Source organism: Geotrypetes seraphini, chromosome 9 (assembly GCF_902459505.1).
Source record: "Geotrypetes seraphini chromosome 9, aGeoSer1.1, whole genome shotgun sequence".
Taxonomy (NCBI): Eukaryota; Metazoa; Chordata; class Amphibia; order Gymnophiona; family Dermophiidae; genus Geotrypetes; species Geotrypetes seraphini.
The window spans coordinates 51,518,208-51,535,367 of record NC_047092.1 but is presented as its reverse complement, the minus strand read 5'-3'; the positions used below and the strand labels follow the sequence as shown (position 1 = coordinate 51,535,367).

The window sequence follows — 17,160 nt, the reverse complement described above, 5'->3', positions numbered from 1 at the left end:
ATGCTTAATTTTATAATCATCTATCTTCCCATCTCATGAGGTCTTCCCAAAGTTATTTTTTGTTTCTGCTAGGACCAAAAATGAATGACAATTTAGGCATGTGCTACTGAATGAAGCAGAGATGATTTGTGAATAGGCAACCAGGACTTAAGATCTTACCATCTGCCATTTTTTCCTGCTGGGATCCGCTTCCTTCTGCTAACATCATGGCTGACAGCCCTCACAGGGACAGAGCTGGTCCCGCCTTCTGATGGCATTGCTGGTAGCATGTGGGTAAAGAGTGAGTGGCTGACACCTGAGGTGGAATTAAGTTGCTTGAGAGATTTCTGTGTTTTACCATCTGCCGTTTATGCCTGCTGGTTTTTTTTTGGGGGGGGGGGGTTGTGAATTGGGTTTTGTATTTTAATATTTGTTTGTATTTTTTGTTTTTATGATTATGTATATTTTGTTTGTACCCGGCATTGGATAAGAACGGGTTATAAATAATAAATCAAAATCAAAACCTAAGTACCACCATATTAGGGCAGATGACTAGTCTCTCAAGCCTTGTACTGTCTTCAACAGTAGTCAATCTGGGTCAGTTTGTGTACCTTTCAGACCTCAAACAGGAAAGCTTATATCATGCTTTCTATTCCCAGAAGGAGATGGAGACATCATCATCCCCAACAGTCATGTTTCCATCAGTCTTAAACTTGCCTTATTGTTTCCCTATAACCTCAATCTTTTTCTTATGGGGTGGACAACCACTGTCTTCAAGGGCACATCCCACAATGAATATGCATGGGATCTATTTGCATACAATGGAAGTAGTACATGAAATTAATCTCATGCATATTCATTGTGGAAATCTTGATAACCCGACTAGGTTGTGGCCTCAACGACCGTAGTTGCTCACCCCTCTTCTAAGATGTTTGTGTAGCATTCTCTGTGGGGGTTTCTCATCTCTCCCATCTTCCATACAAGATGATGATAATGATAATAATTTACATTATTAATCTGGTGCCATTTCTGGGGTCCATGAATTGATAATGATCTTAGAAATTTGTTTAGCCTACCTGAAGATGGAAGACTTAAATCAGCAATACACGTGGAGGGGCATAATTAAAAAAAACGTCTAAGTCCCCTATTGGCCTAAGGCCTTAAACGTTGAAAGTAGAAGCAGGGAAAATGTCCATTATAAAAAAAAAACGACCAAAAGGAGGATTTTTTAAATAATGGCCTGCCTCTACGTTCAGCTGTTTAAACGCCCAGACCACCACTACGTCTACACTAACACCATATAATCAACCTAAAAAAAGCCTAACTCCCAAATGCCCAAAACAAGAGCTTGTAGGCGAAGGAGTAGCCAGTCCTTCACCTAAAAGCTGGATTCTGTAACTGGTGTCTGTCAAAAACAACACCGGTTACAGAATCCCCCCCACTACAACGATCCGGGCAGGAGGGAGCCCAAACCCTCCTGCCCCGCGGCACCCCCAAACCCCCCGACATGATCAGGGCAGGAGGGAACCTAAGCCCTTCTGCCCTGGTGAACCGCGACCCCTCCCCCCACTCCACTGACATCGGGGCAGGAGGGAGCCCAAGCCCTCCTGCCCGGCAACACCCTCACCCCCCCACCAGCCAATTCCGATGGGGCCAGAAGGGAGCCCAAGCCCTCCTGGCCCGGCAGCACCGCGAACCCCCACTCGCCCGACATGATTGGGGCCAGGAGGGAGCCTAAGCCCTCCTGGCCTGGCAATCCCCAACTCCCCTCCCCCCACCGATTCTGATGGGGCCAGGAGGGAGCCCAAACCCACCTGGCCGAGTGACATTCCCTACCCCCCACCCCCACTAAAATGCGACCCCCCTCCACCACAGGAGGGGCCTAAGCCTACTGGGCCTATTCCGGTTGGCCCAGGCGTCTCAGGTCCCACCTGTGGGCGGGATTTGAGCCGCCTGAGCCAATCAGGCCCTAAGGCCAGCCATTCAACAGATGGCTGGTCTGTCGGACGGACGGACTTGGCACCCATCTGTCCGACCAACGATTTAAAGGTGGGAGGTTGGGGGGTCATGAGGTCAGCGGAGGATTTGTATTTTAGTGAGGGTGGGGGTAGGGGTGTTACCGGGCCAGGAGGGCTTAGGCTCCCTTCTGGCCCCTTCAGAATCGGGAGGGGGTTGGGGATCGCCGGGCCAGGAGGGCTTGGGCTCCCTCTTGCCCAATTGTTGTAGGGGGAGGGCTCATCGCCGGCGATGCTCACCCCGAAGTGCCGCGGTTCGGAGGGGAGTGGGCGATCATCATTGCGGCAGGAGAGATGAGCCATCTCTCCTGCAGGGATAGGCAGGTTGCTGAGGCCATTGAGCTGCAGGGATCAGCTCAGCGGCCCCTTTTTCGGCACTTATACCTGTTTTGATTTGGTCTAAGTCAAAACGTATAAGTGGCGACTAGGCAACCTGTCAAAATCTTTGGTTATACCTGTTGTACGTCTAGGTCTAGGTCGGCCCACCTACTGCCCACCCCGCTCTTTCCCCGCCTCTAAAAACGCCTCTTTTCTCTCTGTGCGTTTAGAGGCAGGGGAAAGGCCTAAGCTGGTTTTAGATACATCTAAAACCAGCTTTGATTATGGGTACTTGGACGATCAGGCTTTTTGATCGTCCAAGTACCCATTTAGGGCACTTTCTAGGCATTTGTTTTTTTTATTATGAGCCCCACAGTCAATAGCAAAAAAGTAATTACTTTCACTATCTGGGTAAATGATAATTTCATTAGCTTTTTGGTCACTAGCTGATATAGATGAGAGTAATATGATTTTAACAATTTCTCTGCTTTATTTTAATGTGAGCAGCGTTTATGATCTACTGTTTTCTTAGTATTCACCTCAAAAATGCTCCTCATTCTTCTTTTTAAAGTAGTATTTGGTTGAAAGTGTGCGTGTGTGTTTTTTCATTCAGCCTACTAATAGAAATCAATAAGAAAAATGCTGTATTTCTTTGATTCTAACGTGCCATCGATTCTAAGACACATTCCCATTTTGCAAAAGTGAAAAATATGGTACCAGTATAAGAAATAGATATTTTGATGAAAACTCTTGAGGAATGTGCCAAATATCATAGATTTCCATTTATTTCAAGTTTTTATTATTATTAGGTTTTTATATACCGCCTATCAAGGTTATCTAAGCGGTTTTACAATCAGGTACTCAAGCATTTTCCCTCTCTGTCCCGGTGGGCTCACAATCTGTTTAACGTACCTGGGGCCCCAAGGCAGTACGATTAGTTATTTTTTACCTCAATTTTAAGGCACCATCGAATGTAAGCCACACTTACTTTCTACGCACATTAAAATGAATAATAATGTGTATCTTAGAATCAAGGAAATATATTAAGTAATAGGGAATGCTACTGTGGAAAGTAATTGCAGGAAAGTTAGAGATCCCCTCAAAAAATAGCTTGAGAATAACGTCAACTCAGTATTTACAAAAACTAAGCATTGAGCTTCATTAAATGTATTGAAATTCAGTAAGGAAAAACCTAAACTAATATAATATAATCTTTAACATATAAAGCTACTTACCCTCCTTTTCTTCCTACCCTGTCTTTCCTGAACTATATCCTAGTCGTGGTTCTCCATGAACCATGTCTCCATGATCACCACTATATCCAACTCATCTTCTTCCATCACAACTTCGGGGGGGGAGGGGTCCGGCAGGAGGGATTGGGCATCTCTCCTGCCGGTGATCTTCGGTGGGTGGGTTTCCAACTGGAGGGAGTAGGCATCCCTACTGCTGGGGGATGTCTCGAGGTTTGGGTGGGTTTCCAGTAGGAGGGAGTGGGCATCCCTCCTGCTAGGAGATGTCTCTGGGGGGTGGCGGCAGGAGGGATTGGGCATCCCTCCTGCCAGGGGATGTATCAGGGTGGTAGCGGCAGGAAGAATTTGGTACTCCTACTACCACGGACATTGTGTCTTTGTCAGGTAGAAACCAACGTTTCAGCCATCAAGCTGTGGTTTTCTTCAGGTTAAGATCTGAAGTCTACAGTGTGACTTTGGAAACAGTTCCCAATCAGGTCAGTGAATTCACTATTTCCAGAGTCTTCTATGGACTTTCACAACAAAATTCAAATTTCTGATCAATTGACTTTCCCGCCAAAACTCAAATTGGTGGACTGCCCTGTTCCCAATCAGGTCAGTGAGCACACTATTTTCAAAGTCACATTGTAGACTTCAGAACATACCATGAAGAAAGCCACAGCATGATGACTGAAACGTCAGTTTCTACCTGACAAAGGTGCAGCGAGACCCGGAAACCTGCAACATTGCACACATTTCTTTCTCAGTAACGACCCATATAGGCATGGACATGCATTCTTCCACTTTCTTAAGATTATAAGAAATCAAAACTGGCAGATTTTAAATTGAAATTAAAACAAATGATCTCTTCAATCCTTTCACCACCAGCTCCGAGCTGGCGTTAGTGCCAAGAGCAGGGTTTGTTTATATACTATACTCTGAGCATTGGGAAGGAATAGCAAATGACATCATTAGCATACATTTAACTACATTTAAATTCAGTTTGACTGCACTCATTGCTTCCCATGATAAAGTCCTCTGAGCATTCTGCATATAATTTTGGTTTGACAAATAATTTTACTTTTTTGCTTTTTTCTTTCATTTACTATTGAAATTGTAATTCAACCTTTTTAATTATTTTTATATATTGTGATTTTATGTAAACCGCATAGATGTTACTCGATTGCGGAATATCAAAGTACAATAAACTTGGAAACTTGCATAGATTTATATATGTTATATTCCTACACTAACTGGCCTTACCATCTGGTGGTAGGTTTTGAGACTTGGTCTGTTAGTAAGGATTCTAGAAATTGAGGATGCAGAATGCACAGCATGCAACTGTGAGAGTGGCATGGAGTTGGGAGGTGCATGGACAGGTCAGTGGCATGCCAAGCCTTTTATCACATATGTTATAAACTATTTAAAGTTATGTGCCTAACGGACAGGAGTTAGGCATGAGCAAGCACACCTGCCATTGAGCTACTTAAGTGTTCACACTTAAAAAGATAGGTGCATAACAACAGGTATGCTAATATTCTGTAATAGCAACTGCAAGGGTAATTACCAATATATAATTCACACTTAGCACACAGCTTTAGGGCAACCTCTAGAGCCTTACTCAGTAAAATTTCTAAACTATGGGCTAGATTCACTAAGCAAACTGATCGTGTACCAATTGTTTTGCGACCCAATTTCACTAACCTCTGTCCTGATCATCTTTCGATCTGTGCATGCAAATGAGGGGGGATGTAGACAGGCAGCGATTCACTAAACAAAATGAGGGCCACTGACTGGGCTGACTCATCCAAAAATAAGTGACTGCTGAGGACCAGTCACTCAGGTCCTTTCCGACTGCCCTGCCTTCTGCCGCCCTGCTTTCTGCCCTGCTTCTCTACCCCAATCTCCTGCTCTCAGCCCCGACTTTCCAGCTCTGTCTCGCCACCCTGCTCAGTCCCGATCTCCTGCTCTCAGCCCTCAACTTTCCAGCTGTCTCACTTCCCTACTCAGCCCCGATCTCCTGCTCTCAGCTCCCGACTTTCCATCTCTGTCTCGCTGCCCTGCTCAGCCCCAATCTCCTGCTCTCAGCCCCCCGACTTCCCAGCTCTGTCTCGCCACCCTGCTCAGCCCCGACTCTCCTGCCCTGATCAGCCCCGACTCGCCTGCCCTTCCCGCAGTGCGAGCCCGTGGTTTTAAAAGTAAAAGTAAAAAAGCTCTGCTGGGCATGAAGGGCCAGCACATGCGCAAACCATCTACAGTCAAGGAAGATGGTCTGCGCATGCTCAAGGATCGCTCTCCAGCAATCTGTGCAGTTAGTGGGGGACGTGCCAACGATCATACCCATTTGCATGCAGGCCTTTAGTGAATTGGTCAGGCTGCATGCAATTGCCCACGGTTCGGGCACAGAGAGGCAGGTTAGTGAATCTAGCCCTATGTATATAGTTAAATATCTGAAGATATTTATTGTGCAATATTTTACTCATTTGGTTTATGTCCTCTAGAGATGTATTCCTGTGCATAAATATTTTTGCACCGTTCTTAATTTTGCAGAATAAAATCTATAGCAAGCTTAATGCAAATTAATTGTGGTGCCTATGTCGAGAGCAGTACACAGTTAGACCCCCCTATAATGCAGATGTTTGGATTTAAGATAATTACATTATACATGAATCTATGTTGTATGGGATACAGTGTAATATGGGTCCAACCCTTGGCCGTGATATAAGTGATCTCACATTCTATTTAGTTGCATTATGTGGATTGTACCATGTATAATCAGGTGCCTACACAGGAAGGCCCTGATTTTCCAAAAGTGCGTCCCGATTTTAGGCAGCTGTAGGTGTCCTACAGCTATCTAATCAGCCAATCGGGATGCACGTTTTTTTAAAAAAATGCTCCCCAGGCAGGCCGCCTATATTGAAGGCGAGGCCCGCAAGACACCTAGGCCCTGATTCTGTATAGGACGCCCGGGAGAGGCGTCCTATTCAGAATCGGCCTAAACTAAACCCCGATTCTGTAACCGGCGTCCATGTTACAGACGCTGATTAGAGAATCGGGTTAGATTAGACACGGCCCGCTACACTAATCGCGGCAAGGGATCTCTCTGCAGCTATAAGTATAGCGGGCCGCGGCCCCCTGACCGATCGCTGGCAGGAGGGTGCCCAAACCCTCCTGCCAGAAGATGCCCCCCCCCCGACACTACCGATCTCCCCCCCCCCCGACAATACCGATCGCTGGCAGGAGGGTGCCCAATCCCTCCTGCCCGAAGACGCACCCCCCCCAGCGCTAACAACCCCCAAACCTCCACTCCACCAAACCTGTTCTTATGGCCAGATGGGTCTTGCACGTCCAGCCGGCAGGCACGCCTCGTAGAAATGAGGCGGGCCTGTCCCTTCCCGGCCCATCCCGCCGAAGCCTAAGGCCTGATTGGCCCAGGCTTTAGAAGCCTGGACCAATCAGGCCTTAGGCATAGCGGGTCCGCCCATCCCCACTTAATCTAAGGCCTGATTGGCCAATCAGACCTTAGACTTAGTGGGGATGGGCGGACCCACTGTAGCTTTAACCACTGCGCCACACTCTCCCAGACTTTTATCTGTAGGGTGGTTTTATAAGTGTTACCCTTGAAAATGTTTTTATGGCATTCCCTATTTGTGGCTATGAGGAAAAATACATATTAGATATGGCCATTAATTAGAGGAACATGTCCCAATGTCCCATAAGTATATGACTGGGTCTTATGATACAATAAACAGTGAAATGTTACATTCTCGTACAATTACATTACATTACATTAGAGATTTCTATTCTGCCATTACCTTGCGGTTCAAGGCGGATTACAAAAGAGTAATAAACAGAGGGTTACAATGGAAGATCAATTGGTGATTTCTAGAGAAGTTAAGGAGTAGGACAGGTAGTATCTGTGGGGCAGGAATAAGGTGGGAGGAAGGAATGCATTTGTGATGTTAAGACTGTTTCAGGGATTTCTTGAAGAGTATAGTTTTTATTTCTTTTCTGAACATCTTGTAGTCTGGGGTGGTTATCAGTAGATTGGAGATTTGGTTATCTAGTTTTACTGCTTGAGTGGCTAGGAGGCCATCGTATAGTTTTTTTTTCCGTTTGACTTCTTTAATTGGAGGGTATGTGGTGCATGTGCCTTGTTTTCCTTTAATCAGAAAAAATAGTTTAAACCTATTTTCATATTCTTGTGAATTCATATAACCACCAGTATTTTTATTTTTATTTTTTTACTATTAATAACAGAAAACACAGTCGTTCAATTCATTTTTTTTTTGTTTTCCCCCAAATCTCATAAACAGCATGTGATGATATAGCTTTTATAATTGTTTTATTCCAGGAGGTGGCTAAATTTAGCTGATCAACTATTGCATACTTCTAAGAGTACAGTATATCTTGTGTGAGTCAAGACATAATGCATAGTGTGGCAGAGAAACCAGTCTAACCACAGGATATTTGCATGGTCACCTCAAAGAGCTTGAAACATCGCACTGTTTATCAGTCACAGATGCTGGGTAAAAAGCCACATGAAATGAAGATGGAATAAAACTAAAAAATGAATGACTTTTTCTGCTGTCATAATATGATAGATCTTTGTTTAAGATACAATAGTTTTTCTGTATTTTTATAAATGTTCTGGAAAGCAACTTCTCTCATTGATATAAGACCTAATTTAATGCTTGCATCCATTTTTTTTTTTTTTGGTTTGTTGTGACTACCCTATAATACATCTTTACTAAATAGTGCATGCTATCATTTCGGCTACTGCTTTCTTATGTCTGATAAACAGTTATACAATTGCTAAATGTAATGTAAAATTATTATTTGTTCTTGTTAGGAAATTTTGATCACCATGAAGTCCTCTGGTCTGCCTACAGGATGGATTATTCTTTCCCTGTTGACTTTGGTACAAAGAAGTAGAGCACAGTGTGAGGAAACTGCGGTGAGGACAGAGATGGCTGTTGACGTGAGGTACCACCTGCCCAGTTTCACAGCAGAGACTCCAATACAGAATGTTGTTCTGCATAAAGGTCACATCTATGTTGGAGCAGTGAACAATATCTACGTCCTTGATGAAAATCTTGAGAATTTGACTACATACAGAACTGGGCCTGTACTGGAGAGCCCTGATTGTTTTCCATGTGAAGATTGTAAAAATAAAGCAAATGTATCAAACTGTGCTTGGAAAGATAATGTCAATATGGCCCTGCTGGTGGAAACGTTCTATGGAGATCAACTCATCAGTTGTGGCAGTGTGCAAAGAGGAACTTGTGTACGATATATTCTTCAGCCAGATAGACTTGCTGATCTAGAGAGTGGAATGCAGTGTATGTACACTCCGCATATTGAAGAGGATTCCCATGGGTGCCCTGATTGCATTGTAAGTAACTTGGGAACAAAAATCCTGTTTACCGTAAAAGATAGATTTGTAAAGTTCTTTGTTGGCAACACTGTAAATTCTTCACTTTTACACAACTTTTCACCACATTCCATATCTGCTAGAAGACTAAAGGAGACACAGGATGGTTTTGAGTTCCTGACAGACAACTCTTATCTTGATGTCCTGCCGCATCTCAGAGATTCATATCCTATTAAATATGTTTATACATTTGAAAGTGACCGCTTTGTTTACTTTTTGACGGTCCAAAGAGAATCATTAGAGTCCCAGATTTTCCACACAAGGATCATCAGGTTTTGTTCATCTGATTCTGAACTACGTTCTTATATGGAAATGCCTCTTGAGTGTATCATTACAGAAAAACGAAGGAAGAGATCAACCAGAAAAGAAATATTCAACATTTTACAGGCTGCGTACGTTGGTAAGCCAGGTGCAATCCTGGCTGGGGAGATGGGCTTTGGACAGAATGATGATGTTCTATATGGTGTATTTGCACAGAGTAAGCCAAACTCTGCTGAGCCAACAAAGAGATCTTCCATCTGTGCAGTTTCTATCAGAACAATCAATGAGTTCTTCAGCCGGCTTGCACACACGAGTGCAAAATGCCTTCAGCATTTCTATGAGAATGATGAAAAATATTGTTCGAGTCAGGTGAGTTTTCTCTAATTTTATCCTTTGCAAATTAAGGCTTGTTCTGTAAATTTATAATCTAAACTACTATTTCTGAGTCTTACTATGCCTAAACAGTTTCAAGGCGACTTACAATATAAGGAAGTTACAGAATGTATATGCCACATTATAGTAGTTTGACGATGTCAGAGTTATAAACAAAGTAATAATGAAGGGAGATTACAGGTTCTATGACTGTACTGGCGTGTGAGATTTAGTGACATTGGGTAATTTTGATAACAAATGCTTTGAGTTTAAGGCCTCCTTTTATGAAACTGTGATGGCAGTTTTTAGTGCGGGGAGCCGCACTGCTCACGACACTCACTCAGTTCCTATGAGCATCGGGAGCAGCGCGGGCCATTCAGCGCGGCTCCCCACACTAGAAACTGCTATCGCAGTTTCGTAAAAGAGGGGGGTTAGGCATTCCACATTCAGGCTGTGGGTCATACATGTGTGTCAGATGGAAAAGAAGACTGGAAGTGCTGCATAGTGAATTTTTTGTCAACATTAGAAACATAGAAACATAGAAATTGACGGCAGAAAAGGGCCATAGCCCATCAAGTCTGCCCATACCAATGATTCACTCCCTGATTCTTACTCTCCTAGAGATCCCACATGAATATCCCATTTTCTCTTGAAATCTAACACGCTGCTGGCCTCAATCACCCGCTGAGGCAGCTCGTTCCAATGATCGACCACCCTTTCGGTGAAGAAGTACTTCCTAGCATCACCCCGAAATTTCCCTCCCCTGATTTTCAGTGAAAATATCTAGAGGGAAAGCAAATGTTCTGCCTTTCATTTCATTTATGCATTTTGCCAATAAGAGTATGTGTATGTAATGTCATGCAATGTTCCTGACCAGCTTTGTGTGTGTGTGTGTTTATTTATACATATATATATATAAAGAGCTTTTATCTGTATGCAGCAATGCGGGTGTACATCTTTCTAAACACATCTAAAGGTCTGCTTTTTTTCTTTTTTTTTTACTGAAGTGGGTTACTATTTATTTATTTAAGTCTTTTAGCATTCATATGTTGGATATCTGAATGGAGTTCCTTTCTACTCTCTAATAACTGTAAACTGCTTTGCTAGTTTCTTCTTCATGGCGGTATATAAATACTGTAATAAACATATAAATGAATTATTAACTGCATTCCTTCATAATTATAGATTTAATCAAACATTAGTGTAGTAGTGCTGTGAATTTCTGAAATTTAAAGAATGACACGGGGCAGAGTTTGTTCCCATCCCCGCCCCATCCACATAAGCTCTTTCCCCATCCCCACAAACTTTGTTCCCGTCCCCGCGAACTCTGACTAATGCCATACGTACAAGTCTTGAATAGTTATGATTTTATATTAAAATCATTTTATTGAAGTACAAAAAGAAACAATATTTATTTATTTAATTAATTTGTTTTCTATGCCGTTCTCCCCAACGAGCTCAGAAGAGGTTACAGGTTAACATACATAATATAGTTAACAGGTTACAAGTTTTTTCAATACAAGTTTTTATCTTAACTTGACACATACAGTACTAGGGATCTAATACCAATATAAATAGTATATAGTTTACAGGTTACAGTTTGCCATTGTTACAGTGCAAGATTTTTCAATACAAGTAATATTATATGTATATGAATTACTTGTTGCACAATTGTAGTTTGAAAATTCAATAAAGATATACAAAAAAAAATACAAGTTTTTATCCTAACTTGGCACATACTGGGATTTAATACTAATATACTCTATACAAAACAAGGATCAACAAAACCCCTGTCTCCTCTCCCCCTCACAAATATCCCCACCACTATTGAAACAATTGAACAAGCCAAATTACTACAAAATACTGCATAGAAAAATCATGCTAACAGAATACCTTGGTCGCACACACAGAACACAAATGCCAAATCCGCAATAGCTGACCAGAAATGATAAAATAAATCCCAGGAAGCCACACCTTCCATGTAATATAAAACAAAAGAAAGATAACCAACACAGTGGTTGAATAACAATGCTAAAGGTATCCTTTCCATGCATCTACTGAAAGAAATACATTAAACACATTTTAGTGGTTCTACTGATGAGATATGGTAAGCAAGTAAGTCTGTATAAATTTTAAGAAAGGAAGCTAACAAGAAAAGTGTAGGGATGGGCAAGAACATGTGAAAACAAAATGTATTTATTTATTTATTATTTATTTTTAATTCTTTATTGATTTTCAAAACTTCAATAGTGCAATAAACATATATATATATATAAATGTATTTATTTATTTTAAAAAACTTACACCCTTTTTGAATCTAAGAGGTTCACAAAATTCATACACAGTTTTAAAAACAATACAACGAAGGCTTAAAAAAACCCCCAAATACAAACAAACCTCTCCAGCAGTATTATTAAAGTAATCAGCTTTCAAGGAAAGGCCTCTAAGTCATTTTTAACACCTTTTTTAAAATCTCTGAATGTCAGAGAGCATCCTAAGTGACCCTGTCAAATTATTCCAAAGTAGCACCCCTGGCACTGAGATTACTGAAGCCCTCATTTTTACATAATGTACACTTGTCAGCCGTTCACTAACTACCCATAGTGTCTCTCTGACCTCAGGGCTCGACCTGGTTGATATACTTCCAGCACCTGAGTCAGATACCAGGGGACATGACAGTGTATCACTTTAAAAATCAACAAAAGAACTTTATAAACAATCCGATATTGCACTAGTAACCAATGAAATTGTTTCAGTAAAGGTGAAATATGATTGAATCTGCTCCCTCCACAGATTAACTGAGCTGCTGCATTTTGAACATCTGGCAGCTGTAATCCCCAGATACAACGCATTACAGTAATCTAATTGTTGAATGATAACAGTTTGCACAAAGATCCTAAAATCATAATGTAACAACATCACTTTTTATCTACTAAGCACTTTCATCTGGAAGAAAGCAAACCTGATCACAGCCAACACCTGTGTCTGCATACTCAAGGTAGCATCCAACCAAACCTCCAGTATCTTAGGTTGCTTATGTATTGAAATTCTCATATTATTGATTTCAATATATTGTGCCACCTAGTCTTCTTCCTTCCCAATCAACATCACATCAGTCTTTGTAAGATCGAGTGCCAACTTGTGATCCATCATCCATGTATTGGCAGCTTGTAAACACATGAACAATTTTGGTTACAGACCCATTGTCCAGTCATCCATTACAAAAAAAAAAACAAAAAACCCTGAATATCTTCTGCAAAGAAGCGATAGCTCACTTCTAAATGTCGAAATACATTTCCCAATGACACCAACTACAAGTTAAACATTAATGCCAATGACGCAGAACCCTGAGGAACCCCCTTACAAACGGGCACAACTTCAGATACTTGGTCATTGCTCTGTACTCGACTTGAGCGTTATTGGAAATAAGATACAAAACCAAGCAAACACTGTACCATGTATTCCCAATGTCCTAAATTTACCCACCAAAATTGTAGTATACACTGTATCAAATGCAGCAGATGTCGAAGGAAACTAAACAAAGGGCCTGATTCTGTATCGAGGCCCAGTCTCAGTAGCCATCTAAGCGGCTTTTGAGAACCACACACGGGTATCCTATATAGAATCGCATCTCTATCCTTTATAGAATTGTGTCTAGCCCCCCTGCCTAACCATCCAGATTCTCTAACCAGCAACTATGTCACAGGTGCCAGTTAGAGAATCACGCTGCTGAGCTAATCGCAGCAAGGGAATCTCCCTGCTGCGATCAGCTCAGTGGCAACTGCAGCAGCAGGGAACCCCTGAACCCCCCTGTGAAGTCGAGCAACAGGAGGAATGTCCACTCCCTCCTGCCACACCCCATAAAGCATCACCCCTCCCAAAGCATCTGCCAACAGGAGGAGTGCTCAATTAAGAACATAAGAATAGCCTTATTGGGTCAGAACAATGGTCCATCAACCCCAGTAGCCCATTCTCACGATGCTCAATTTCTCCTGCCGTAACCCCCTCCTCAAGACATCCCCCCACCCAACTGCGATAGGCAGGAGGCATGCCCAATTCCTCCTGCCTGAACACCCCCCCCAAAACGCCTCCCCACTCAACTGCGATAGACATGAGGCATGCCCACTCCCTCCTGCCAGAACACCCCCCTTCCTGAAACACTATTTCACCATTTATAGAATGAGTCAAGGCGTCTGACAACACACCAGGGCGGGGTTTGCTCCCACATAGAACAGCACTCCAGATTACCAGATTCCTGCTCTCAGAGGAGGTTTGGCTTGCTCTATTCTCTCTCATTGCACATACAGGAAAGCACTCCTGATAGAAGAGGCCCGAGGCGATTAGCAGAGGGCTGGCACAAGATGGGGAGGCTCTGGGGGACCAGAAGGCACGATGGGAGATAGGGAGAGCCAGCAGGGGGTATGTCAAGGGGAGAAAAAGTGCAATTTTTAAACAAAGAGGCCTCTCCCGGCACAGCCATTTTCAAGTGGCGCACCAAGATCAGAACACCCGCCCTCCCTCCCCAGTTTTAGCAGGATAGCAAGATCAGTTGCAGATGGCAGGTGTAGTGCTCAAGAAAAGGGGGGGGTAACCCAAGCCAAGCGGGGGAGGGGGAGCATTTGGTAGGGGAATAGGATTGTGTCCCTCTAAAGTGAGGGCATCCTAATTCTCGATGGCGGAGAGATCCCTCTTAGACAGCCAACGGGGCCCGGGATGCTTGGACGGCGGCTCGGGCCAAGTGGGAATAGAGCATTCACTTGAATGGCAGTGTCTACTCTTTTACAGTGATGAACAGACCCCAACTTGGCCCCCGCTTGGTAGGATTGTGCCCCTACCCCAGAGGGTTGTTAGAAAGTTTAGGATAAGTGGTTAATTGACAGGTTATTATTAGCTGAACATTGTTATTCATAGTCAGAATTATGGAATATGGTTGTCAATAATTTGGATTGTGTTGTAACCATGCTGCGGCCAAAATAAACTTCCTTAGCAGAATTCAAACCTGGTCTTGGACTCTAATTGATGGGGGAGGGAAGGGTAGGTAGCGGGGACACCAGTGAGGCCTCCACATTCTTGTGTTAGGTCTCAGTTCACAGGAGTAATTATGGAAGGACAGGGGAACTCAACAATATCCTGTCCAGTAGGCCTTCCAAATATTTTTCCTTGCCCAAATTAAAATAAAGAACTCCACAACAATGATGAGCTGTTTATATACATTGTGGACTAAATTCAGTAAATGGCTCCCAAATTTGGGCACCAAAAAAAAAAAAAAATGCTCACTGAGTGCTATTCTATAAATGGTGCTCCAAACTGAATAGGATCCATGTCCAGCATTTAGGCATGAGGTTTTAACTCACCTGAAGCCTGGTGTAAATACTATGCCTAAATTAAGTGTGGATCCTCCAAATTTTATAATATTGCGTGCATCTTTAAGCTAAATGATTTACATGTGCATCTTTATAGAAAAGTGCTTAGCAAGATATGAACATTAATCCAAATATTTGCTAATTAACACCAATAATTGATAATGCCCAAATATTGGCACTAACAGGCTCGTTATACAATTAAATTGTGTGCTCAATTTTAAATGTCATTTATAAAATTCCCCTGTGTATGTCTGTCTCAGATGCATCAATCCTCTATTATTGCATGCTATTAATAATCAACTTTGAAAATGCATGTGGTCTTTTCATATTAATATGACTCTTCCAGTATCATATAAGGGGTGAATGAAGTCCATGTGATTCACCAATTCTAATACCAATCAAACCATAACAGTGTTCTCCCCAGGGCCTTTCAGCCGGGCGCTCCGCCCAGCTAATTTAGATGAGCGCCCGGTTGTAATCTCGATAGCAATCCTGCTGCTGCTTTCTGCTCAACATTAAAAAAAAAAAAAACCTCACCGGTTTGGAGATTTACCGGGTTGACTCGGCACAGCTTGAATCGCAGGAGCCTGACTTTTTTTTTTTTTTTTTTTAGTTTTTAACGCCAGCAAGCGACTTGAACCCATGCTCCGGGGCTCTAACATGTGAATGCCGCTTCTCTCCAAAACCGGAAGTCACGTCCCGAGGGGGGAAGAGAAGGGAAGTCGGCATGCACACGCCCCAGAGCATAGGTTCGCTATAGGAGACAGGTCAGCTTACAACTTGCTCTTGATTGCTTCGGGCTTTCCTCACTGCCGGGTCCTGCCCAGTGTTCCCTCTAAGGTGAGCGCATGAGCGATCGCTCACTATTTTCAGTGGCGTCGCTCATGCTTCTTCTGGTGTCACTCACTCGAGCGGAGGTGAGAGGAAGCGGCAGCGGTGGCGGTCTGCCCTGCTCGCCTAAGATGCAGCAGCGGCGACTCCTTTAATGATCCCCGCAATCAGTGGCGTATTAAGTGGGGGGCGGTCCGCCCCTTGGTCTCATTGGTGTAACGCCGGCCCTGCAGCTCCGGACTTCCCCACACCTGCCCCCCCTTCGGATCGCTATTATTTTAAATGTTATAGCGGCGGCGCTGTATCCATCAGTGGAGACGTCTAACCTCGGCCTGCCCCGGAACTTTTACTGCAACAGTGACTTCCTGTTCCTGCCTAGACGGGCGGCTGCTGCAGTAAGAGTTCCGGGGCAGGCCGAGGTTAGACGTCTCCACTGATGGATACAGCTCTGCGGCTATAACATTTAAAATAATAGCGATCCGAAGGGGGGGGGGGAGAAGGTGCGGGGAAGTCTGGAGCTGCAGGGACGACGTTAGAGGGAGTAAGAGTTGATGGTGCCGCAGGGTCCCGCGGGGGGGGGGGGAGGGAGGAAGGAAGAAGAGGAACCGAAGCATGGCAATTGTGGGGAAGTCCAGAGCTGCAGGGAAGAGTGTTGCGGTACCCAGCTGGAGGGAGATGGAAGATGAGGGAGGGAATGAAAGGAGATGCCAGGGCTTGGAGGGTAGGAGGAAGGTATGCCAGACTAAGGGAAAAGGAAGGGGGAGATGTGAGAGCATAGAGGGGGAGCGAAAGATGGAAGAAAAGGAAAGGAGAGAGATGCTACAGAATCAGGGAAGGGGAGATACCAGACTATGGGGCGCAAAGGAAAGAAAGGAGAAGAGAGAGATGCCAGAGCATAGGGGATGCGGTGGTGACAGAGAGAAAAAAATGGAGAGGTGGCAGAGCTGACTGGCTTTGGGGGTGGGCAAAATCTGGAAGGCAGAGGGGGGACATAAGAAGGAGGCACTGGGGGCACAAAGGACATGTGAAGGAGTCACTGGGGGCACTATGGACACGGGAAGGAGGCACTGGGGGCATTAAGGACATGGGAAGGAAGGAGGGAGGGAATAGAAAGGGACAATTGTTGGGCCTGAGTGCAGAAAGAAAGAAAGGATACACAGTCAATTAATAGATGTCCCCTTTTGATGAAAAAAATAAATGGTCACGTTACCACTGACTTACTTTCTCTTCAGCAGAGTCAGCATCCGCGCTAAGGTGCAGGAAGGTCCCACGATGGCTCGTCTGCTGGCTCTGCTCTGGAAGAAGTAAGTTACGTCGGAGGGGGTGGACCCGGCAGACGCAGTCATTGCGGGACTTTG

At 43.8% G+C, this 17,160-nt stretch overlaps 1 protein-coding gene across 3 annotated transcripts in view; it reads left to right on the top strand.

Annotated features, from left to right (window-relative positions):
* The window catches only part of MET (MET proto-oncogene, receptor tyrosine kinase), a 207,473-nt gene that overhangs the window by 35,456 nt on the left and 154,857 nt on the right, over positions 1-17,160 (top strand). For 2 of the 3 annotated variants that reach the window (XM_033959614.1, XM_033959615.1), the window contains exon 2: positions 8,394-9,605. The exons of the other annotated variant lie outside the window; for it this stretch is intronic. In XM_033959614.1, the coding sequence (XP_033815505.1) occupies positions 8,409-9,605 (1,197 nt within the window). In that variant the 5' untranslated portion in view covers positions 8,394-8,408. The remainder of the gene's footprint in view (positions 1-8,393; positions 9,606-17,160) is intronic. 3 annotated transcript variants of the gene reach the window in all.